The 25,526-nt window shown below is 36.2% G+C and overlaps 1 protein-coding gene across 9 annotated transcripts in view; it reads right to left on the bottom strand.

The window, feature by feature from the left end:
• Positions 1-5,215: 5,215 nt before the first annotated feature.
• The window catches only part of LOC131154579 (uncharacterized), a 55,107-nt gene continuing 34,796 nt past the window's right edge, over positions 5,216-25,526 (bottom strand). For all 9 annotated transcript variants that reach the window (XM_058107445.1, XM_058107439.1, XM_058107444.1 and 6 more), the window contains 4 exons: positions 7,807-7,865; positions 7,385-7,719; positions 6,865-7,181; positions 5,216-6,720 (listed from right to left, as the gene is read on the bottom strand). In XM_058107445.1, coding sequence (XP_057963428.1) covers positions 5,422-6,720; positions 6,865-7,181; positions 7,385-7,719; positions 7,807-7,865 — 2,010 coding nt within the window. In that variant the 3' untranslated portion in view covers positions 5,216-5,421. The remainder of the gene's footprint in view (positions 6,721-6,864; positions 7,182-7,384; positions 7,720-7,806; positions 7,866-25,526) is intronic.

Genomic DNA, 25,526 nt, shown 5'->3' with positions numbered 1-25,526 from the left:
TATGACAATTGTTTGAATCCACCATAACACATAAAGATGTTCAAAATGGGTCCTTTGACATCTCCATAATCAAACTCATATTAGCCAAATTTCCTTCCACAACCTATACACATGAGTATTATATCCTTCCAAGGTAGCCTAACAAGCCATTTGACATGTATCATAAATGTAAGAATATAGCATTGTAACATCTTCCCCCACTACATCTTATCAACATCCTCATTGATTAAGACACACATCTATCTTTTACTAAAACTCCTATAAACCCCACATAAGGATTCTTGGAACAACTGAGCTTTTGTGACTCATCTTAACATGGTGCACTAAATCACCACAAATTCTGAAGTAGCCTTTAACCTGACTCATGAGATTCTTGAAATATCTCTAAACACAATTCTCATCCGATGATCCTCATTAAACACATTCCCATACACAAGGTCCTCTACCAAACTCGGACTAGAAGTGATATTTAGCTTCCTTTAAGAACCTTGCTCTTATCTTTGACTCTCCAATATGTCCAAGGGCATTACCTGAACTTTTTATTCATTAAGCATTCTTATTACCACAAGTTTCAGAGATTGAAGAACACTCCTCCCAAAATTTACCTTACTATTCTTGATAAAGATCCATATTTCATCCTTGTCCCTCCGAGACACAAACTTTCTCACAAAAGTGAAGAAGATTCAACATTTGATATATAAACCAAGGCAAACACCTTCCTTAAAGTTGACTTCAACTCTAAAATCAATCGAGACCCATATAAATTTAGCTCAAGAAAAATTTATGCCTAAAATACCATTACAATCATGATTCCTTCCTCAAAATCTATCTCCAAGATCCTTTCAAAATATGCATAACTTGGAGGTTGTTACTAATTTTCTTCGGCTGCGAAGTAGTTTATCCTATACCCCTTCTTCTTAAAAGGTTATTATCCTGAAGACTTCTTTCCATTTCTTCATCACAGGTTAATAAGTTCCCAGACTTGATAGACCATCATGACTTATTCATGACATTCACTTAAAGGATAACTTGATGAGTCCCTAAAATGTATGATTTTAGACCCTCATTTACCTTTGTTTATCCTCATTTATTTTGTATGCAACCCTTTGTTATCATATTTCGGAGTTATGCAAGGTTCATTTGTGTTTCAGGGAAAACAAGTTAAAAACCCTAGAATTAGGCATTACGAGAAGCTAAGGGAATATTTGGGACACTCAAAGCTCAAATCAGATGTTTAGCCAAGTCCCTAGAGCTTCAGTGCATTTAAAGAATAAAGATTTTGTTCGACCATGTGGAGCGACTAGCTACCAACAGGGGCGACCAAGGTAATAGACGCAGCCTCCAAGGTTCAAGTTTGAAATAGAACAACTACAAGGTTCGATCAAGTCTTAGACACAATGATTTTCTAGGGCAACTAGGTCCAGAAGCTGAAATTGACTAAGGATAGAATTACCGAGAGCCTCAACCAAATGCTTGACCAGAGAGACCTTCATGGGCGACAGAGTCAAGTTCCTAAGATTTCCTAAAGCTTGAGATCCTACAAGCCTCGACCATAGACTCGACCAAAGAGACCCGACTGTTCGACCAATCAAATTTTACAGACGAAGTTCTAGATGCCATTACAACAGTGCTCTGATACCAATGGTCGTGTAAAGCACCCCTCAAACAATGCACAGCGGAATATATAATTGTATAAAAAATCAAACATAGACACTGCAATAATCTAAATGATGAATACAGAAATATTCCACAACTACAACAAGTAAATAAAACAATAACAAAAATAATGACATTAGGAATTACATGATTCGACAAAACATACATCCACGGGAGCAAACGACAAAAATTCACTATCTCCTTGTCCAAATTAGATGAACAATACATGAATTCTCTCAAATCTCTCTTCAACCACACTTGACTTCCTATATACAACATATTATATGTATATATAAGCTCTCACGAAGGTTTTCCCCCAAAACCCAACCATATTAACGTCCAATTATTCAAAATTCAAAATTCAAAAATTCACGCATACTGTTTGAAGCCAATCTGTCAACTAATTTAGTCAATTAGTCGACGAATTGGGTCAATCAGTCGACTAATTCAGATAGAATATAATTGTCTAAATTCTGAATCAATCAATCGACTGTTTGCTACTGCTCCATAAATTTTCTTCATGCCTTCCCTTAGAATGTGAGCCACATTCACAGCAAATGTAAAGATATTATATTTTCTATACTTTTTCCATAAAATATCTTCTTCTTGATGCTATTATTTTTTTTACTTTTTATTTCAAATAAATGAACAAATTATGTAACAGATGCTTTTACTGCTCAAAGTAAGATTCATTTTTTAAAAATATATATATTTAAAATATAAAAATATTTTTCCCAAAGTACTTTGCATGATTAGTAGTCTTGCACTTTTATATAGAATACAATCTAAATTTACGTATAGAATAGATGTAGATTTTAGTCTAATTTAAATATTTTTGAAGATGTTTTCTTCGATTTCTAAAGGAAATAATTTTTAAATATTTTTGAAGATGTTTTCTTCGATTTCTAAAGGAAATAATTTTTGTTCAAAAATTGATGCATGCAATTTTTGCTTTATGGACACGCACAAAACAGTGTGTGTATGTGTGTGTATATATATATATTGCATAGAGCTATATAAAGATTTCTAAGCGAAATTTAAAATTTTGGACTTACCAAGTTTGAATATTTCAAACAGTAGGAAGTCGTAAGAGATGGGGCCCATGCAAAAGGTTAATGCTAAAAAAATAACTTTCATTTTACCATACATAAAATTTTCAAATTTGCATTTCAAATATTTGAAAATTTCATGTGCAACATGCTTACCTAATAAAAATTAAATAATTACAAAATCTCTATAAAATAATTAAATATTATTTAATTAAAGGACTTTCTTTCAGAAAATAATATTCTTGACATTTTCAAAATACCTTATTCCTCTCTATCACATAACCTTTTATGTTTATGATATCTTTCACAATAATATCGTTGGGTTTATATTGCCATTTCATAGAATAAAGAAATGAAAATTTTTCTACAAGAATTCCTTGGCTTGTGTACATCTAACACTTTTTGAGAGGTTAATAATTTTCAAATCTTATTTTTAATGCTCCACACTTTTCAAAAAAGAATTTTGACAAAACTAAGAAGAAAGAAGAAGTGGCATTTGTATTTATTAGATTCTTTTGTGGCGCTATATAAATATAAGAATTTCATGTTTGATTATATGTTCTATATTTAGTAGTGCATAATTTCAATTAGCATGTTCTTGTTTTGAACAATAGGAAGGAATTATTTAAAGAAGGAATCAAATATGTTTAATCAAAAGAGAAAATTTTTACCATCAGTTGCCGAGAATGATTCCTGAAGAGAGGCCAGCAGTGGGATTCTCTTTTCTAGTGGAGGTCCAAGTCTCATGTAAAAAATAAAAATTAAAAATTAAAAAAAATAAATAAAACAGAGAAGAAGAGTTGACAATAATATTACAATTTAACATATTATTTTATATTATTTGTTCAACATAATAAATATTAATATGCATACAGTATGAAAAACTTTAAAAAATACTATTATATAATATAAATTTATTTGTGGCTGTTAAATTTAAATATAAAATTAATTAATAAAAATAAAATAAAAATATTTATATTTTTAAACAATATAAATTTAAACTACTTCTATATATTTAATAGATATAAATATAAATAAATAATAAATAAAATAAAAACTTATAATTTGAATTAATTTTATAATAGAAAAATACTGAGAAATGAAGTGATGGAAAGCTATTGAGTTGGGATCATTTTTGAAAAATTTAATTATTATAATTCATTAAATTTCATCTAATAACCAAAAAAAATTTTAAAAATTATTTTTTAAAAAATTTAATGGAATCAATGTGGAAGAAATAGGAATTTAGGGGCTCACATTGGACAAAGAGAAAGGAAAGAATTTAAAAATAAATTTAAGAAGATTTAAAAAAAAAAAAATCAAAGATCCAGCCTCAGGTGTCACCGCTGCGTTGAATCCCTCCTATATCACTAGGGCAGCCAAAGAGAAAAAAAAACCAGCGCCAAGTGTCAGGCTGGGTTGTTATGATAACAATTTATTTTTTCAAAAAAAAAAATCTAAAATACATCATAAATTATTTGAACATATACTCAAGATCATAATACTAAAACCCATTACCTCCCACAAACCAAATTCGAGGCAAGCCAGTGTTGAACCGGACGATCAGTCAAAATCCGTACCTGCTGAGAAAGCAAAATGACTTTCCTAATGCAGGAATCAGATCTTTTCATGCAAGGGGTTTGAAGAACCAAGTGTTGCTTTCCTGCAAACCCCCATGTAAAAATACAAAAACAATAACGTACTCTAGCAAGTTTTAAATTAAAAATCAAAGCATCTAAAACCATTATCACTTCCTTTCAATATATTTCAATAATAATAATAATAATAATAGTAATAATACAACTTCTATCTAAATTGTGCCAAGTAATTATCTTTAATTAATTCGACTATAATCACTACCATAAAAAGGGTATGGATGTTCACACCAACTCGTCCCCTATCCTCGTAAATCAGAAAGCCTTGTGGTCTAAAGTCGCCCTATTTATAATTACCAATATCATCTTATAACATCATAATCTCCCCCCACCCCCGGGCTCGAGCACCAATCTCACAAGCATGGTCACCGCCAGTTCAATTTTAAAACAATCCTCGAGATTGCACCCTTGCATTTACATTCAATGCGTCTCTTGAGAAACATCCCGGTTTAAAAAGCTTGATACTAAACTTATAATTCTATAATGAAAGTTTCAGGTTCCAACTCGATGAGAGTGATGATGAATATAAAATTTGGGATGAACAACCTTTTGATTATATAACCCAAGCCCAATTCATCCTTCAATCAACCCGAAAGTATTTAGCAATGGCCAACAGTGACATGGAAAATCCAAGAACAGATATCCAGTCTCCTTGCAATGACGTAAAATCTGCAGGGGTTGCTAAACAGGCACATGATTTTATTTGTTTATCCATTTTTGCCCTTGGTTTTGTTCATTCAAAATGAACGCTCAGATTCTCAGTTCTCAATTTAGGCCAGCTGGACATCACAACCTTCATGGATTTTCAGCTAATAAGCTGCAGACGGTTCTCTTCCCATCAGCTGGATTTTCCAGGAAACACCAAAGTTGACTGCGCAATTTAGCTCCATCTATCATTTACATCATCAAATGGCCCAATTTGAACTCTTGATATGATCATAAGTCAAATACTACCTATTACAAAAGTATGGTTCCTCCCATGCGTACATCTACAAGAGACTTTACAGCAGATAGACATAACTAAGCTTTTTAAAACTTTGTCACAACCTGAAAACAAAAGCTCACCTACAGCTATGATCATCAGATATGGTCTCCTCAGACGATGCATCACTGCCGATAATGATCAAATCATCGCGTTTATTAACATGATAAGAAGAAGCTCCAATGGGTTCTGGTGTCCCAAATTTCATTCCTAGGGAAAACTCTGCACAATGAGCACTGCAAGTTGACTGCATATCACTAGCTCTTAAGCCAGCCAACCTACCATTAATTTTGCTCAGTCCACAATGTGGCTCACAAGGCAATAAATATGGTTGAGGAAGCCGTGAAGTACCTGGATGAGCAATAGATGGAACAAGAGATGTAGTAGAATCCTCTAGCATTGGATGAGATGAACTTACAGCTTCCCTAAGCCAGTGGGGCAAATCTCCCTTCGCTGTCAAATTAATAGAAGAGCCACTGGTTGACGAAAAATCAACTCTTGGTGCGGCTTTGCCATCGAAACGGTTGAACCCTCGGTTGAAATTCCCCCTTCTGCAATCTGAATGAAGAGCCCTTGTGGTTCTAACTGATTTCTGGGGCTGTTTAGAGCCATTTCTTTGATTATTGGTGAAGTTGAATAGTGGCCTCTTCGATAAACTACAATCTTTTTGGGCATATACATCTCCAAGTGAAAGTTGGGTTTCATCTGTTGTGTTTTCCGTATCGATTCCTATGCTGGGATGCAGAAAGTCTTTGTCATGGTCCAAAGAAAGGTCAGTTATCTTTGAACAATTTATTTGTGAAACAAGTGAGCCATTCATAAGTTTAAATTGTTCCTCCTCCCACCGCTCAGCCAGGTCCCTTGCAACCCTCCATGAAGAAAAACGCAACTTTGGGTCCCTTAGCATTGCATCCCAGTTGTCCCTTCCATATCTCCTCACACCTATCCACAGAAAATCTAATTCCTCTTCGGACCACATTGAATTGCACAGCTCAAACTTATCCAAAAAACTGCTTCTATTTCCCCTCAATGCTCTAGCCCGAGTTATAATGCTGTCAAGCATCACCTTGTGCCTCAGAAATGATGATGCATCACTTGACAAAGAACGGGGCAGCACATCTGGAACAAATTCTCTACTTTTGATGCCAGAGGCTGTCAATGGCAATGTAGCCATGCTCTTCCTAAAGATCCGTTGTTCCACTTTAGGTTCTGCTGGTAGGGCTAAACCTAGAAAAAGTGAATTTGCAGAAGCCTGTTGTGGTCCATACTTTTCACTTTCCAGATGAAGGTTTTTTCTTTCTTCAGAACCCCAATATGCAGTCCCCTCCGGTTGTGCAATCAAGTGCAACATGTCATTTGTTTTGTCCTCCAAAAATAGCTGATAACAATCAAAAGTAAATGACGTAATATTTTGGCTGATAACATTATATTTTTAGACCCAAGAAATAACAAAATGTTGCAAGAAAGTAATTCAACAAGATCATTAACAAAAGCAACAGTTACAAAATGCTGCACAACCAACCTGCAAACATTTGTTATTTGACGTAACACCTGTATGGTACACTGAAGGACATGCCCTTCCACTATCTTTGCAGTTGGAGCTTCCTTCCTCCACAAGGGCATGTGTATTTTTAGAAACTTGTTCATCATGAACGGACAGAGTTTCCCCCACTGTACCGTTTGTGGTTTCCAACAATTCCAGAGCATTGACTTTACGAGTCGCACACTGTAAAAAATTGGTATGATTTCTGCTTCCAGAGTCAAAGGAATCCATAGGTGTCATTGATGCAGCTTGATTGGGTCCTTTCTCACATGAATCTGGAGTGTTATTACAGTCCACTGCAGCACATAGTCTCTCGCATCAGCACTATGAATAATTAAACAGTAATGCTGAGTGAAATCTGCATATATGGCTTTCACAGGCATGATGGCACTGAACATGTAACCTCATGGTTACGGCAAAAAAGCCAACCAATGGAGCTACTGACTCAAGCCCTTATTCAGTTCATGTTAAAAAAGGCAAAAAGTAATAAAGTAGTTACCATAGGGAGGAACAAGTAAGTCCGACGATGCCATAGAGACTGCTGTGGTATTGCAGGGCGTAATTATTGTTTTCACACTACTAGCAGGCAGAATTTGAGATTCCTCTCCAGAGGACGTATGAGGTTTAGGCACCACTCTGAACGCATTTCTAATTACAGCATCAGAATAAGAGTCTTTCACTGCACCATTTGAAGAGATTCCGGAACAATTAATAGGTAAATCTTGTTGGATGTCCACAAGAATATTAGTACTCCCGCCGAGATCTTGTTCAGCAACAGGTGAGGCATTCTTGGACATGTTTTGCCCATTAGTTGGTTGTTCTTCCTCATTCACACTATTAAAAATGAACAAAGCAATAACATAAATAAAAATCAAAAAATAAAATTTGAAAAATTCATTAATTTCATCAAACTGAACATACATCTTGTTTTCGGGAGCATTTCCTGTCTGAATGCATGTAGAACCAACATCTGTTTTCATCTGTCATCAATTCAAATAAAATGACTTAATTCTCTGCCGCAAATAGTGTCATGCTTACCAAACTGGGAGTAACATGAGCATAAAACCAAGCACTCTCCCTTCACCAAAATGTATTAGCTTCAAACTTAACAAAAGCAATGAAAAAGATTTTTTACAGATTTTTTTTTCCCAGCCATATGCTAAATTAGATATAGATGACTCATAAGCAATTCGGGGGCAAAAAAAAAACCAAAACAGACAGGTACGAAATATTGTTGCCAGATTAATCCCGTGCCACACCAAAGAACTCAAAAAAATAAACTTGTCAAACAGTTCTACTCCATTAAATCAAATAAGGGACATAGAAAGCACCAAAGAATGCAGGGGTTCCAATGCACCTTATAAAGGAAATTTCATTAATACTTTTTGCCTTCCCAGACCCCTGATATGGCATTAGAGTTTTGTGCACTTGGGTGTTGATTAATATTTTCTTCCTCCCCACTCAAAACATGAAATTTGTACCACACAAGATTTTTCAGTGGCTGTGGCTGATCCCACTTGCTGCAATCCCCATATAGATTTGACCACCAAACTGCAAACATTTGCTAAATGTTGCATCTCAGTACATTAAAAATCAAGTATCTTGCAATTGTATGTGTTCATATGACACGAGATCACAAGGCCACCATGCAACCTGTTATTCACATCAGGCCTCTATCAGATCCAGTCATTCAATCTCAAGACCAATCAAATTTACCGAATTGCACATCCACCAAGCCAAATTGCTCACCAATGATCTACATCACATACAAAGAGTGAGACGCACATTATATCTTATGAATTTGACCAGGAAAGAAGGATGATGGCTCAATACAGCCTTTTAACTCATGTAACTTTACCCAAGGCCACACAGTTTTCTACACTCCATACATTTACAAGGATTTCGCCAACAGAGTACACCTTACAAATGGTTCAACTTGGCCAAATTGGAGCTGATAACATGGTCAACACAATTAAAATATGAGATGAAAGGAGAGATGATAACCATTTTTTACAAAGAATGAGCATGATAATTGTTCAGACCTGCATGGAGATTTCAACCATATGGTTTCATTTTCACTTAAGACTGATTCCTGACACAGAGATGCATACAAGCAGGGTCTTAAATTCCACAAAATTATTGAAATTTCTGTTGAAACTTCCACTTTTCATCACCCTCAAAATCAAAATGGCAGTCAATTTTCGTCTTGCATAATTCCATCAAAATTTCAAAATATCATCCAAAATTTATCAAAATCTCAAAATTTTAAGGAAACTAGTCAAAATTTTAACTACAAAGTGAAATTTCCTAAGAATTCAAGTGAGATTTAGATGCAAGGTGAATTTTTTCTCTCTTAATTTATCTTTTCTTATTAAAAAAAAATTATTACAAGGCTTTTGAAATTATATGAAAAATTAAATTTACAGCAACATTTCATTAAACCATTCATGTCCAAATTATCTTTTTTTGCACAATAGATAACACGATTTATGAATTTCATTTATATTAACTGAATATGTTTAATACACACATTATACAAATATGGTTTATGAACTTCATTTATATTAATTGAATATGTTTAATACACACATTATATCACAACTATTGTACCTCATACACAACATCGATGTACTTAATTTGTAATATATTAGTCTTAAAACTTATGTTATTATGTCTATTAACCATTTCTAAAATTTCACAAAAGAATTCCATGCTTTACTAATAATATCCATCCTCCCTTCAAATCAAATCGAAATTGACATCAAACTCAAAATTTCCATCAAAATTTCCGTTCTTTTGGAGTATCAAAATTTTAGTTGAAATCAAAATTTAAGACCTTGCATACAAGTACTAACCTCAAGCAGCATTGCAAGTAATGATTTTGCATACATCACACTCCAGTGATATTTCATACATCACAGTAACTATTAGGCACACAGACGGTCGTACACAGCTATTGCACCCATTGCAATAAATAGAAATTCAAACAGGAACTCAAGAAACCAATTAGTTCTTTTCATTTCCCAAATATAAACAGTGAAGCTGTTATATAGGGTAGTCGATGGGACTTTGGGCAGCCAATACCAGTTCGAACTCCTAACATGGTGACGATTGGCAAAATGGCCACAACATTACTGGAGCAGTTCTAACAGCAGTTATTGTTCCATAAAGGCCACAACAACTCTTTGCAGTACAATGATGGCACTTCAGCACTTAAACTCAATATTTGTCTTGTTTTCAATTTTTTCTAGCATTTCTCAGCATTCTAACTTTCTACAAGGGCAATCTAGCATAGATCAACTGATCTAGCACTTCAAAAATACTAGATCATGACCAAAAAATACAACCAAAATTTGGCCAACTTCCCACATTACCCTTCTAACGTCACCAGATATCATTTTTGCAGTTTTTGTTGTTTCATGTTTTTTTATTTTGGTTAGGAACTCATCTCCTGACCTTGATATATATTAATGAAGAGCAAAATATATCTTTTTTTCCTTTTTATTTGGTTATATTGTCAATTATTGAGCTGTAATTATGGCAGCACAAATTACTAATACTTAAAACTCAATTAATATCAATTTTTCCATTATATTGTAATAATAAGTAATAATAATTAGTGCTATCTATTTTACCATTACTGTAATAGCATTTTTTGTTAATATATTAAAAATTGATAAATAGTAAACTACTACTTTTTTCGCAAGAATATTTCAACCACCCAATAGTATTTTTAGCCAGTAATCAATATCTTAATTAGTTATTCTTAGTAATTAATATTTTTCTTATTTATGTCATTGTTTTGATAAGTACTAATCATAGTTTTAAGGGTCAGTTTAGTTGTGGAAGACAATTTTCACTTTCTATTACTAGTTTTTCAAAGAATTACAATAATGCCACATTGAAAATGAAATTGATATCCACAACTAAACAGACACTAATATATTTTAGATTTATCACTAAACAGTCCATCAATTACCCCTTCATCTTCTGCATAGAATTCAAAATGTCACATGAAAATAAGGGAAATGAAGAAGCTCTCAATGTTAACATGGGTTGGTTCTAAGGATAATTGGTGACATTTGATAAAATTCAAGTGTTAAGCCATGAAGTATATTAAAGATCTGGATATAAATACAGAAAAATTACCCAAATTATGCATACAGGAAAAATTATTCCAAACTACAGCAGCTCACAGGGGGAAAATTTGCATCCTCACACTGTTTTGCACAAAAACTACATCCTCCTGCAGATCCTTTTAGAAATTCACAATTTAAGAGGCTTATATAAAAATTTGTATCAGAATAGATAGAAAATGCAAGACGGGCTGATCTTGCATCTAGAGGTGGATCTAGGTAGTAACCAGTGTGGATATAGCCCCATTGAATGACCAAAAGCTTTGTGTATGTGCGTGTGTGTGAGAGAGAGAGAGGTATTGAGATTTCGGGAGCTGTACCCACTCAAAGAACCTACATGAGGTCAAAGACTACCCCAAACATCACCACCATCACCACCTAGACTATGTCCCACTCCACAAGGTGGGAAGGGCTACATGAATTCTTTTCGTCAATCTTGGGAGACCTCTAACAGAATGAGGGTTGTTAAATCCTTAATTCACTCTCATTCCAAGTTATTCTAGTTCTACCCCTTACCCTTGTACTACCACTGACATTAACTAGTTCACTCCTCCTCACTATCACTGACGCATCACTTGGTTCGCATTGCAGGTGCCTAACCTTCTCAATCGCCCCTCTATCTTATCATGTATAGGTGCTATGCTTAACTTACTCTAGTTCTACCCCTTCCCCTCCTACTGGTACTAACATTAACTAGCCCATTCCTCCTCACAGTCAATATGCATTATTTAACCTACATTGTGGGTACATAAACCTTGACAACTGCTCCTCCCTTATTTTATCTTGTACAGGTGGTATGCTTAACATACCACAAAAGCATTCATCCTTTATTTATCTTGGTTAAACCTCCCATCCACATTAGCATTCTCATTTCTATTTTCTACAATTTTTACTTTTTTTATATGTCATCTCTTAGTTGCCCAACATGAGGTCAAAGACATTCCCAAAAAATATCAGACTTATTTCAGATTTATTTATATTAAAAAAAAACTACAATGTGAATTTATTAAGAGAGAGATTGAACGTCTCGTGTGTGCATGCACATATGTTTGTGTGTAGAGAGAGAGAGAGAGGCAAGGAGATAGACACAATGACTTCTCCCTAGCTACCTCCAACCGCTCCCAGCCTCCTGTGCCTCCATCTCCTTCATGCTAGCCAACATGCAGTAACCAGGGACTCCAACTGTTCATATCTGACATCCAACAAGAATCTGAATGCCCATGTTTTAAAACTGTAAGAATTGCCTTTTTTATAAAACCCTAGTAATTGCTAGTTTGCTAATTAATGTTCAAAAATAAAATAGAATAGTGTGCATGCAAAGAAGTGGACAAAGGTCCAAGTGATTTCATCGTTTTACTGTTAGTCTGCTACTGCCAACTGGTTTGGCCATGTGCGTTTTTTCTACAGGTAACAGGATCAGGAAGGTTTAAGGGTAGCAATAAAAGGAAGTATGTCTTGTTAGTTATGTACAAGGGACCTAGTTTTGTAAATTGTTATGCATGCATGAGTCTGCCAGCTTGTGTTTTGGGAAGTTTTAAAAATTCTGCTGTTCTTGTGCTCAATGATTGATTCTTGATTTTTGTTTATGTTTTTTTATATAGAAAAAAGACAATTTTATCAAAGAGAAGATAACGTACAAAAAGATAATAAGAAATCCTCCTTAGAATATACAAGTACAAAAACAGAAAAATATAAAAACAGCACTGCCCCCCAATTGCACTGTAAGTCTGACAAAGAACAATCCAAGACCACCTGAAAAGGACCACAACAAAGCCAAATACTGAATCCTATCCCAAAGCATAGACGAAGAAATTTTCTTTCCGGTGAATATACCTGCACTCTGCTCCAACGAAATCCCTCACAATAGAGCAAAAAGCCCACAATTCCACAATGCCAAACCATCTCTACCGCTCTAAAAAACCTGAAAATGAGATAGCCCAGCCCACCAACTCCAGACACCCCCAACTGACCCAAGTCTCTTCAAATAATCCAAAAAGATAAATCCACTCACTCCATAAAAAGGAACAAATGAGAGACAGATTCTGAACCATCGGAACACATAGAACAAACATACGGGTATACCTTAGAAGACCTCCTACTGTGCAGCAACAGATTGTTAGTGTAAACTTTATTGAGAACAACTAACCAACTAAAAGCCTTAATCTTAGAATGGACTTTGGCCTTCCTACAATGAAGTGGGAAAGACATGTATCAGTGGATCAAACACTTAAAAAAAAAAAATTATTTGCAACACTATTGCTAGTTGTAACTCTACTGAGAACAACTAACCAACTAAAAGCCTCAACCTAAGAGCAGACTTTGGCCTTCCTACAATGAAGTGGGAAAGACATGTAGGAGTGGGTCAAATACAAAAATTGTTTGCAACACTCCCCTGAAGAATCAAGGAACCACAACCAATGTCCATCCTATGGCTACTACCCTCCAACAAACATAATAAGGAGGTAAGCTCCAACATCTCTCTATCATTAAGAGATCTGTGATAGTGAACATCCCAAGAGAATTCATCCATATTAGAAATAAAGAAGGAAGAAATAGGATCATTATGCAAAGAGGTCAGCCTATACAAACAAGGAAAAGAAGCATGCAGAGCAGAATTACCCACCCAAATGTCTTTCCAGAACCACAAGCAGTACCTATGCCCACAATAAATTTAGTATAAAGAAAAAAAAGATCATAAATCTGCAAAATACACTGCCAAGAACTCAAAAGAACATTTCAATCCCAAACTAGCAACCCACCCATTATTATCCAAGCCAGATTTATTTTTAGTAACACTGCATGCCAAAGGGGAGGCTCCTCTAAATGAAAACAACAAATTTATTTACCCACTAAAGCAATGTTCTTAGACACCAACCTACCCAGACTCAACCACCCTCCTCCTTTTTAGACCTACTCTTCCAACTAACCAAATGATCTCTTATTTCCCCCACCCCAGACCATAAGAAATCCTTCATCACTATCAACAGTTCAAGCAATCCCCACAGGAATTCTAAAAATAGACAAGAAATAGAGAAGAAATAAGAATGATCCGCCATCAAGAGAATAAATCCTTACACCAATCCAACCGCTTGGATGCCTTCTCCACCACAGAATTCCAAGAACCAAACAACCTAGGACTACCACACAAAAGCACTCCTAAATAACTCGAAGACTAATCAAAAGTAGCACAACCTGCAAAGGAGGAAAGCTCCGGAAATCTACGGTCGCTCAAAGTAATACAAGCAAACCCACTCTTCCCCAAATTTATTCTTAGAATAGAGACCCTCACAAGACATTTAAAAAATAGTAATCACATTTAAAAAAGCTCCGATCTTCCAAGAAAAATAATAGTATCATCAGCAAACTAAGATGAGACACCACCACCCCTCACACCCCGTCGCAACCCCTCTAACAAATCCTCTTTCAACGGCCTGAATCAATCTACTTAAGACATCAACCAAAAGAACTAACAAAAATGGTTAGTGGGTCCTTGCCTAATCCCCTCAGAGCCCTAAATTATGATGCTGGCTCTCCATTAATAATAAATTGAAAATAGGCATTATACAAGCCTTCCTTCACCCAAGCCCTCCATCTTTCACTAAAACCCTTCCTCACTTCCTCATAAAAACTGTATCAAGAAATTCCAACTCACTCGAGCATAAGCCTTTTTCGAAGTCAATTTTAAACACAACCCTCTTTTCTTTCCTCCTACAAACCTCGAACATCGAAGGAAGTTTTAATGCAACAGAACAATATCTTTGTGCAAAGTGTGGCGAGATTATGCATAGGAACACTACAAGAGATGGATTGAAGTATTCAGAAGGACAACTTGCAGAGAAGGGAAGCAGCTCACAGCAGCGGCAGCTAGGGTTTTACAATACAATTCAGAATAGTTGACAACAAAGTGGTCAGAGGCCCAACACTCAATGGTTAGTGGCAGAGTTATCTGTGAGGTGGATGAGAGGGATTAGGCTTCATTCAAAGAAGGCTAAAGCTAAATAGGCTCCCTTTTCTGCCCAAACTTCTAATTTTCACAAAGAAGGTAATCAGCCCATTTCAAGTTTTAGAAAGGGATAAATAAGCCCATTACAGATAATTCCCATGTGGAGAAGGAACCAGCCTAGCCCATCCGCAAACAAGGTTTACGCCACATCCATATTGTGGAAAAGGGGATCCAAGTCTTCCACTCTGCAGCACAAGGTGAATCAACTGTGACCAGGGGCAGCAGCATTTTGGTTATTCTCGGTTTTCAGTTGATGCTCCTGAACTTTTGGTTTGGAGGCTTGATGCCAGGATAAAGGCATTAGCTAAGGGAGCCAATTACACTAAGGTTCAGAAAAAAGGTATGGATGATATCCAAAGGATTACTGTCAATGAGGGGCATAAATCTACGGGCAAGGGAACAAGTTTTGAGAGGGTTTAAGAACCACCAAGTAGATAAGCGAGATAATTCTTCTGTGACAACAGAAAAAGATGTAAGAAACAAATGAAAGTCCTCTGTGTTGCAAAACCCAAGACAGAATGGGAAGCACGGATGTGAGCAATAGCGAGGTAAGGAGAAGGGCAAATGGAGTGATATATCAAATAATGATAGTGTTGATTTTAGTGAATTTGTGGGCGAGGGCATTTTGCTTTTGGATGATATTCGAGAACAGGTTTGCTATGATTCTGAATCATCTAATTTGCTTGGGGACTGCCACCATTTCCAAAAGGTTTAGAGGGTAATTTTGTAATTGAGGATGGGGGCTAGGAGCAGGCAGCGCAAAAATGGGATTTTGCCCACTCCAATAGATGAGGTTGATCGAAAGGACTTAAAAGCTCAACAATTGATGGATGAGATGGGTTTGTGGTTTTCCAGTCCTAAAACTAACAAAGTTTGCTTGAGTGAGGGTAAAAGGAATTTGACGAAGGGAGAGCACAAATTAGTAAATTTGATGTATTTAGAGAATTATGAAGGCAAGGGTTTAAAGAGGGAGTTTTTAATTTTGGATTGTTGGTTTGGTTCCTTTTTTTTTTGGTTCCTTTTTTTTTTCAATTTTTATTTTCTTTTTTTATTTTCTCTTGATGATTCCCCAAAAAAATGGAAGATAATGGAAGAAAGGCCAGCATGAATTAGCAAATTTCAGTGGCTTGTTAACTATGATGATAAGGGGTTAGATTTTGTTGGTTTTTTCTTCGCTTTATTTTATTTTTAACTTTTTTAGCGTCTCTCTCTATTCAGGATTTTTTGTCCTCTTTTAGGTTGTAATTTCTCTTCTTTTTTTTTCATGCATTTACTTCTATTATACTTGAACATATAATGCCCATAAATTTATTCAATATTCAATTCTATCTTTTATTTTTATAAACGGATTATTCATTAGATAACTTGCATGTATCTATGGGAAAGCAAAATGAAGCCATTTAAAGGAAGAATAGGCATTTATGTCACATAGCACTGTCCCTCAGTCCTTGCTTTTTCATATGCATGTTCCCAAAACTTCCTACACGTGTTTTTCTTGCTGCTTGTTTCTGAATTATCAGCATGTCCTACAAAGGAAAATTCTTTCTTAATTCTGTACCCTAAGGCCTTGTATTTCCTTGTTCTTTTTATGAGAAGAATAATTTTATTAACAGAAGCAGAATGTACAGAGGGAGGACAAGAGGTCCTCCTAAGAAGAAAGTGAAATACAACCAAAAACTTAAAAAACCAATTACAAAAGCATGGACAAGCTCAGGCAGCACAAGCCCCCTAAGAAAACCGAAATAGTGGACCCATAAGGAGGCTAATAAAAAACAGCTGACACAAAGCGTCTACAAAATATCAAACCACAGCATGATACCAAAGCACTTCTCCTTTCTTGCTCTTGCCAAAACCCCAATAACTCACAAGCAAAAAATTCACCCACAGCCCCATCAGGCACCCAACCTTCGCCAAAGCAACAGAAAAGGGCACTCCAGAGATGGGTAGCAACCCTACACTGAATGAAAAGGTGAGCATTAAATTCACTGGATTTGCAGCACATCACACACATGTCAGCCATAAGAGTGAAGATTGAAGAAAGTCCTTCTGATTTGAGGCAAAGCAATGAGAGTGGAGAAAGTCCTTTTGATTTGAAGTAAATCATGCTTGTTAATCCTACTCATAGTCACTGTCCAGAAAAAGGCTTGAATATTGAATCGGACTCTATCCTTCCAAACGATGCGGTTCCAATGACACAAGATGAGTACAATAGATTTGACGAGGTGAAGAAAAAAGGATTTGGAAGAAAAAAAGCCCTAACAGATCACCTACCTACACTCTCTCATCAGCCCTCCTAGGAACAAACGATCCCAAAATATTTGAGTAAAGTGATCAATTTGACAACCACTCTTTTGTTGAGACTCATAAAGAAATGGAAATCCCATGAACAGAGGTATCTGTTTTGGTCAAGGTCAGCATGTTATTCCTAGCAGTTCAGTGTGTGTTTGTCAAGTATTCTAGAACCTAAAAAGGCTATAGGTATTATGACGGCCAAACTCATAAAAACTATGTCAAAGAAAACGTGACTCTTTTATACAGAACACATAATTTTTCAAGTGCTAGTTATTCTTTGGATTAGTCTTTCTTAGTAATCAGCTTTTATTGGTTCTCCCTTACGTGTTGATCATCATGTTTTCACCGTTCCACCCTCATTCATCTAGAGGAAACTTCTATTATTAGTTGAAGTACACCTATTACTATTCCAGATAAAGTATTCAAGGTATACGGGCATTGCAAGGAAAGAAATGACAACACGTAACCCTGTACAAGCCTTTTAGCCCTGTACTATATCAAAATATGGTCCTAGAGATCCATCTGAGCTAGACTTGAATTTTCCTGTTACTCATACGAAAGGTTAGAACTTGTAGTAGAAATTTTTAGTTACTTACCCTATTGGCAACTATATTTGAGTACTTCATCTTCCTTCTACTGTTTGTCCTTTTACTATATCTATTTCCTTTGTTTCTCTCCTTTCTTAACATGTTGACGCTCTTGTTGATCTAGGTGGGAGCACGCACTGGACGTAGTGGAGGCTTTGACATCTGAAGGAACATGGGTTGATCTTCCTCCTAGTAAGGAATCAAGTTAGGTGCCATTGGCTGTATACTGTCCACAATGGTGAGCTGGGATCTTTTAGAGTGACCTTTGACTTACTTAGGGGACCCTTTAAGGGGCAGTCCTAGATCTATGAATTTTTGGAGTCTGGTGGTGGAAAGAGTAGCTAAGAGGTTGGATGGTTGGAAGGGGCATTTTTTTCCCTTGAGGGCAGAATTACCCTTATCCAGGTTTGTTTATCTAGCATCCCCTTATATTTATATGTCAATTTTTAAAATTCCAGTGAGGATTGCAAATAAGATTGAGAAAATAATGAGACTTCTTAGGGTCAGGATGGGGGGGGGGGGGGGTTATTGGGATCATTTTAGTTCAGTGGGAGGAGGTTTGCAGGTCTAAAAAGGAGGGAGGGCTGGGTCTTGGAAATTTGGTGTCTAAAAACATCACTCTCCTAGCTAAATGGTTATGGCATTTTCCCTCAAAAGATCATTCACTTTGGCATAAAGTGATTAAAAGTAAGCATGGGTTGGATGTGATTTGCAATGTTCTTTGAGGAGTCCATGGCAATCTGTTTCTAAGATTTATCCCTTATTCACACTCCTCACATTAATTTTGTTGTCAGGAGGGTTCTCATATTCATATTTGGAAAGATCCGTGTTTGGGGAATTATGTTCTATCCACATCATTTCCTTGCCTCTTCCAATTGAGCTCAGGGCAAGATAGTAGATCTCTTTTTCTGGTGGTCAATTCGGGAAGCCCTCTGGTTTCTAGGAACTTTCATTTTAGAAGATCTCCAAATGATAGAGATGATGGAACTTTCCACATTGTTGTCGTTACTGAATAATTGTAATTTCTTCAGATAGGGATACTTGGTCTCGGTATTTGGATCATTCAGGGGTTTATTCTTGTAAATTTTTTTTCGAGTTTTTGACCCGTTCCAACCCTTGTTTTCCTCTATTTTCGCGTATTTGGAAGGCTAAAGCTCCCCCAAAGATTAAGGCTTTCATTTGGCTGGCTGTGCTTAATAGAATCAATACTAATAATCTATTGCAAATTAGGAGACCTTTGAAGGCCTTATCTCTAGATGTTTGTGTGCTTTGTTATTTGAATTCTAAGTCGGCTCCTCTTTTGATCTTACACTGACTTTTCTTCGAGCATCTAGAATAATTTTTTTAGGCGTTCAGAGAAGCTTGGGTTTGCCTAGCATCTGTTGGATGGAATGTTGGCCATCTCTTTTGAGGGCTTCAAAAGCAAAAAGGATAGGACTGCTCTGTGAAAGAATAAAATTTTTGCAGTAATGTGGGGTTTATGGTTGGAGCAAATGCACTGATTTTTTCAGGAAAAAAATTGAGCAGGCAGCTGGTTCGTGAGAAGATTCATTATTTGGATTCTTTACGGTGCATTGGCTCTAGTTGCTTTAAGGGAGCAAGCTTTTCAGAAATTCAGTGAGATTGAATAAATTTTTGCTGTGATATTTCAAAATATTTTGTGTTTTCAGTTTCTTTATTTTTTATGGATTTTTTCATGTTTTTTATGGGAGATGTCTTATTCTCCTTTTTGTAAATTCTTCTCTTTCTAATGAAATCTCATCTTTTTCTATTAATATATATATATATTTCAAAGCCTCTTTCTTGTCAGCGAAAGTTCTAATTTCCTAGATCATAAATTTCATAGGCACTTATACCAACTAAATGATAAGAATGATTTCTTACAAGGGAATTGAAGGGAGGGGTGTGCATGGAATAACCTCCAAGATATGTTACTCAGGGAAGGTTTTCAAGTAGCATAAATTATTTAGGATCTTTGCAGTCTCCTAGGATCTGTATGAAAAATTTAGTATGGCGACCAGGTTTGAGAAAATCACCTTCGTAGTTTTTGGCTTCAGCCTAATACGGCACAGCTTTGATGTTGTTATCATTCATTATCACAACCAGTGACCTTAGCAGGTTGCACATGCTGAGTGTTGGCTTTAAAACAATTTCAAATCAAGGACCTAGGAAACATTCATTAATTTTTTTGGTATTAAGATTGCCAGTTGCAACAAACTTAACACTTTTCTAGGTAAAAATATATTTTAGACTTCCTAAATGAGCCTAGTTTGAGAGCTAAACCAGTTGATAATCCTATGGATCCAAATGTGAGGTTATATGAGGATAGAAAACCTAATTCTGAAGATGTGTCAAAAATAAAAAGTTGTTGGCCATTTCTCAAAAAAATAAAAAATAAAATGTATCAGAGAGAAAAACGAGAAATTACATCCTGTTGGTTGGCTAATTGATTGCCTGTCACTAGATCAGACATACCCTTTGCTGTTAGTGTGGTCGTTAGTGTCTGAAGAACTGCAAGAAAACACATTGGCATGTTGATTTTAGGATTCTTCAGTACTCAACAGCTCGAGGCGAAGGGCTAGTATAATATAATGTGCAACAAAATCTTTGATTGCAGAGTACTTTTCCGCAAATTCTGTTGGTTCATTATATTTAAGATAGAATGTCTATTAATGAATATTGTACACTTTTGGGTGATGATTGCGTTACCTGGCGTAGCACAAAATTGACATAGGGGGCAAGAGCTAGCAAAAGTACTAAGCTATGCATATACGGTCAGTGAGTTTGTATCTCTAATTTTGGAGACGAGGTTTTTTTTTTTTTTTGTCCTTTGACAAAGCCTATGGGTATGGTTTATGATAATTAGGTTGTAATCTGCATTGCTAGCAATCCTATGTTTCACAACAGGACAAATGTACACTTTTGGGTGATGATTGCGTTACCTGGCGTAGCACAAAATTCACATAGGGGGCAAGAGCTAGCAAAAGTACTGAGCTAGGCATATACGGTCAGTGAGTTTCTATCTCTAATTTTGGAGATGAGGTTTTTCTTCTTCTTTTTTGTGACAAAGCCTATGGGTATGTTCTATGATAATTAGGTTGCTATCTGGCATTGCTAGCAATCCTATGTTTGACAACAGGACAAACCACATTGAAGTTGACTTCCATTTGTGAGGAATGATGTGATGAAAAAGGTTGCTGCTACCAGATTTGTGAATTTTCTAATTGCTAGGAGATACATTAGCAAAAGCCTCATATGTACTTGCTAGCCTAATTGCTATAAAAATCTGGGATTAGGTAATAATTACACACCTCTGATTGAAGGAGAACCTTCAGAGTGGTGGCAGACTATTACTTAAGGAATTACACGATTTTTGGGATGATTCATTGGGCATGTTCTCACAGAGTGACACTCCACAATAGAACGTAAAGGAAGAATAGACATATTGTGGAAGTTACTCGTTTATTTTTATTTTTTTTCAGCAAAAGAAATTCATTGATTGATTAAGAATGTACAATCAGAAGAAGTGACATCTCCTCAACAAACTCTGGGAGACCCCCAGAGAAAACAAAAAAAGAAAAACCAATAGGCACAAAAAACAATACAGGAAAATAAGCACGCCCTAATAAGTCAACAAAGAATGCCAATCGTGCTGAATATCCGAAAAGCACATCCCCTTAAAGTTTCCATTACCCACACACCAAAGATAAACCAAATAATGTATCTTCTCCCACAGCAACAGAAACAATAACTTTTTTCCCTGAGAATATGTGTGTGTTACCTTCCACAAACCAAAAAATACTGCAAATAAAGAACAGTTCCATAGAGCCGTTCCTTCCTTTTTTCTACTAAAACCAACAAAAGAAATTTCCAGGAACTCCTCCATTGTCACTGAACAAACCCAACTTTCTCCAAAATAATTGAATAACTTGTTCCAAACCCTCCGGGCAAAATCACAATGCAAGAAAAATGCAGAGCAGATTCTGAGCAATTAAAACAAAGAACACATATATCTGGAGAGAGAGCCTTTAGAGCCTCCTAACCTGCAACAAATTATTAGTGTTGATCCTATTAAGCACAACCAACCAGATAAAAGCTTTGATTTTAAGGGAACTTTGATCCTCCAAATAGTTTTGTACAGCAGAAAGGAAAAATCAGTACTAGTCAAGAACTCACCAAAATATTTGCAAGAATAAAACCTCAAGGGGTCCATAGACCAGGATCAACAAACAGCTTCTGAAGTTACCAACAATTATTAAACAAGACTAACAAGGAGCATAATTCTTCCCTTTTCCCTATCATACTCCAAATACATATTCATGAGGAATAAACACCATTAACAAATAAAACAGTACAACCCTACACTAGAAAACTAATGCTACTCAAGCACTGCCCTGCAAACGGGAAGTGAATAAATATCACCAAATCCCAGCTTCATTCAAGCAGCAGAGAAAGCAGGTCTAAACACAGACTCAGTAAACAAATCTCCTAGATGGTTATAGGACTATACATACAGAGTAGCCACAATCTTCTTCCTCCCAACATTTCTCACAAAATGGCTCGACTTCAATGTGCTTAGTCCTCTCATAAAATAACATAGTACTTGCAGTGTAGTTAGTAATTTGTTTATCAAAAAACACATTAACAGGCTTTACAGCAAGAAACTCAATGACATAGACGATACTAATTCGCTGAATGGATGGTCCATTGCTGTGTAATCCACTTTATACTAGACCTCACAGCTGTAGTCCACCAAAAATGTACCGAGTTGTACACGGCCAATCTCCCACCAAACCAACCCAGTTGACACCATGGCATTGTAGTACCACAGAGCAATTTCCTGTTACACACTCTTATTTCAAGAGCTTTTGCGGTACTCGAGGATTCTACATACATCCTTGTATGTTTGCTTGGGATTCCATTAACTCATTAACCACCCCAACAGTAAAGGACGTGTCTGATCTAGCCATTGTCAAATAAGTTTTCCAGCTAACTTCATGTTTGTATTTAAAATTGAGTCCATCTCTGCATAACTTCACATTTGGCTCCTTGGGAGTATCATCGTGTTTAACTCCCAATACAACAGACTTGCCTTGCAAAACTAAAGAATATTTCTACTGTCACAAGCTTAATCCCATGCTATTCCAGACAACCTCAACTCCAAGGAAATAACGAAGGACACCTATGTTCTTGATTTGGAATTTCTTCTAAAGCCAACAGTTTATATCCCCAAATCCTCTACAAACATAAACCTCAGAAGCACCACGCCTGCCTCCTTGCTCCAATGATAAGAGTATTATACAAACCCAAGAGCAGAAACCACCACATTATTTTTTTTATAACAAAAGAAATTCATTGATAGATTAAGAACGTCAAACAAGAGAATAAGACATCTCTTTTCTAAACTCTGGTTTACCAGGAAAAAAGCAAAAATGGAAAACCAGAAGCACTAAAATTGACTCAAAATAAACAGCATGCCCTAACAAGTCAATAATGAAAGCTAATCACGCAGAATATCCGAAAAACACACCCGCACGAATTTCCCAAACCAATAGAAATGACTACTTCTTCCCTGAGAAAATATGCGCATTTTGTTCCATCCACAGGCCTGAAAATACTGCAAAAAGGGCCACAATTCCAGAACTCTTTACCTTCTTTTTTCCTACCAAAACCTACAAAATGAATTGCCAAAAACTCCCCCATCATTCCCAAAGATAATTAAATAGCTTGTTCCAAATCCTCGAGGCAAAATCACAATGCATGCAAAGATGTAAGCAGTTTCATAGCATTTAAAACAAAGCACACATACATCCAAATAGAGAGCCTTCAATGATCTCCTAATCTGTAACAAGTTATTGGTGCTGATCCTATTAAGCACAATCAGCCAGAGAAAAGCTTTGGTTTTAGGGTGGGACTTTGGCCTTCCAAATAGTTTTATAAAGAAAAGGAAAAATCAGTGCTAGACAAGAACTCACAAAAGATTTGCGGGAGTAAAACCTCGAGGGGTCTAAAGACCAAGAGCAGCTATCAACTTCCAAACAGACTTGACAATCATTCAACAAGGCTAACAAAGAGGATAACTCCTCCATCTCCATATCTTTCACGAATCTCCGAAAGTGGAATTCCCATGAAGATATAAGATCATCCGGCTCTACAATAAAAGAAGAAATAGACCCATCCAGTCCTGAGCTCAAACAAAATAAGTGAGGGAAAAAGGTCAACAAAACAACATCCCCAACCAAAGGTCTTTCAAAAATAAAATATTGCAATCCCTGCCTAGAAAAAAATTATGGGGAATGTAAGAAGGAATAAATCTGAGAAATAGCTTTCCAATGACATTTTGAAGAACATCTCCGACCCAAATTAGTATCCCACCCATTCTCATTAAATCCAACCTTGCTTTTTATAACTTTATGCCACAAGGACGAACCCTCTAGCGGGAATCACCAAAGCCATTTGCCCAAGAGAGTCGTGTCTACAGAGACCAAATTTCTAAGACCCAAACCACCCTCCCGTTTAGACCTACAAACCACCTCCCACCTCACCAAATGGTCCTAAAAAACCCCCACCTCTAACCAAAGGAAATCTCTCATAATTCTCACAATCTTACTAGCCATGCCCACTTGAATTTTGAAAACTAGAAAGAAATACAGCGGAATACTAGAAAGATAAGTCTGAATGAGAATAATCCTACCTCCTAATGAAAAACGAGCAACCTTCCACCCATCTAAACACTTAGACACTCTTTCGACAATTGTATCCCAAAAACCAGAAGGTCTAGGAATACCCCTCCCCCCAAAGAAAACCCACATCGGATTTATCAAACTAGGCCCTAGGAGATAAAGTCCATAAATGTCTTATTCAACTTACAAAACTTGCCATACTCCTCCTGAGCAAAATAGTTTGGCGGTAGCTCCATGCACACATCTCAAGTCTTCCATCATCATACTATAAAACCTTCTTTTTTCTTTTTCTTTTTATAGGAAAAGAAATGGTATTAAGGAGAAGAATTAAAAACTAAAATTGGACAAAAAATCCTCAAGAAAAAATTGAACAAACAATAAAAAAACAAAATAAACAAGAAAACTAATTAAGAAAACCCTCTTCAACCCTTCCCATTGTAACACACCAAACACTGCAAATTAGCTAATTCCCATTGCCATTTTTTCTTCTTCCTTTTACCCCCATCCAACCGAACTTCAAGGCCTCTAGGATATGACAATCACAAGCCCACCTTATCCAGCAGTTGAGCTTCAAAGTATTTCCCATTTATCTCCTTGACAAGGAGTAGGAAGAATCCAACCCTCACACGGTTGTTTTGCACCCATTCCATCATCCTCGAAGATATGAATACCCCCTCTAGACCTTCCATTGGCGATGGAGGTACACATGATGAAATCCCCAAGTAAATAGGGTGAAACAAAATCATAGGCTTCATAGCCAGAGCATTCTTAACATCAAACTACAAGCCAATCAAAATTAACAAATAAGGAAATGAACACCCATTAGCTTTGGATATGCCTTTTAGCCACCATTAGGTTTCTAGGCGTTGTTTGGTTCAAATACTAAGCAAATGAAAGCTAGAAACGAAAACATAAATACCAAAAACAAAAACTATAAATC

Source organism: Malania oleifera, chromosome 4 (assembly GCF_029873635.1).
Source record: "Malania oleifera isolate guangnan ecotype guangnan chromosome 4, ASM2987363v1, whole genome shotgun sequence".
Classification (NCBI taxonomy): Eukaryota; Viridiplantae; Streptophyta; class Magnoliopsida; order Santalales; family Ximeniaceae; genus Malania; species Malania oleifera.
This window is presented reverse-complemented; position numbering and strand designations above follow the sequence as displayed.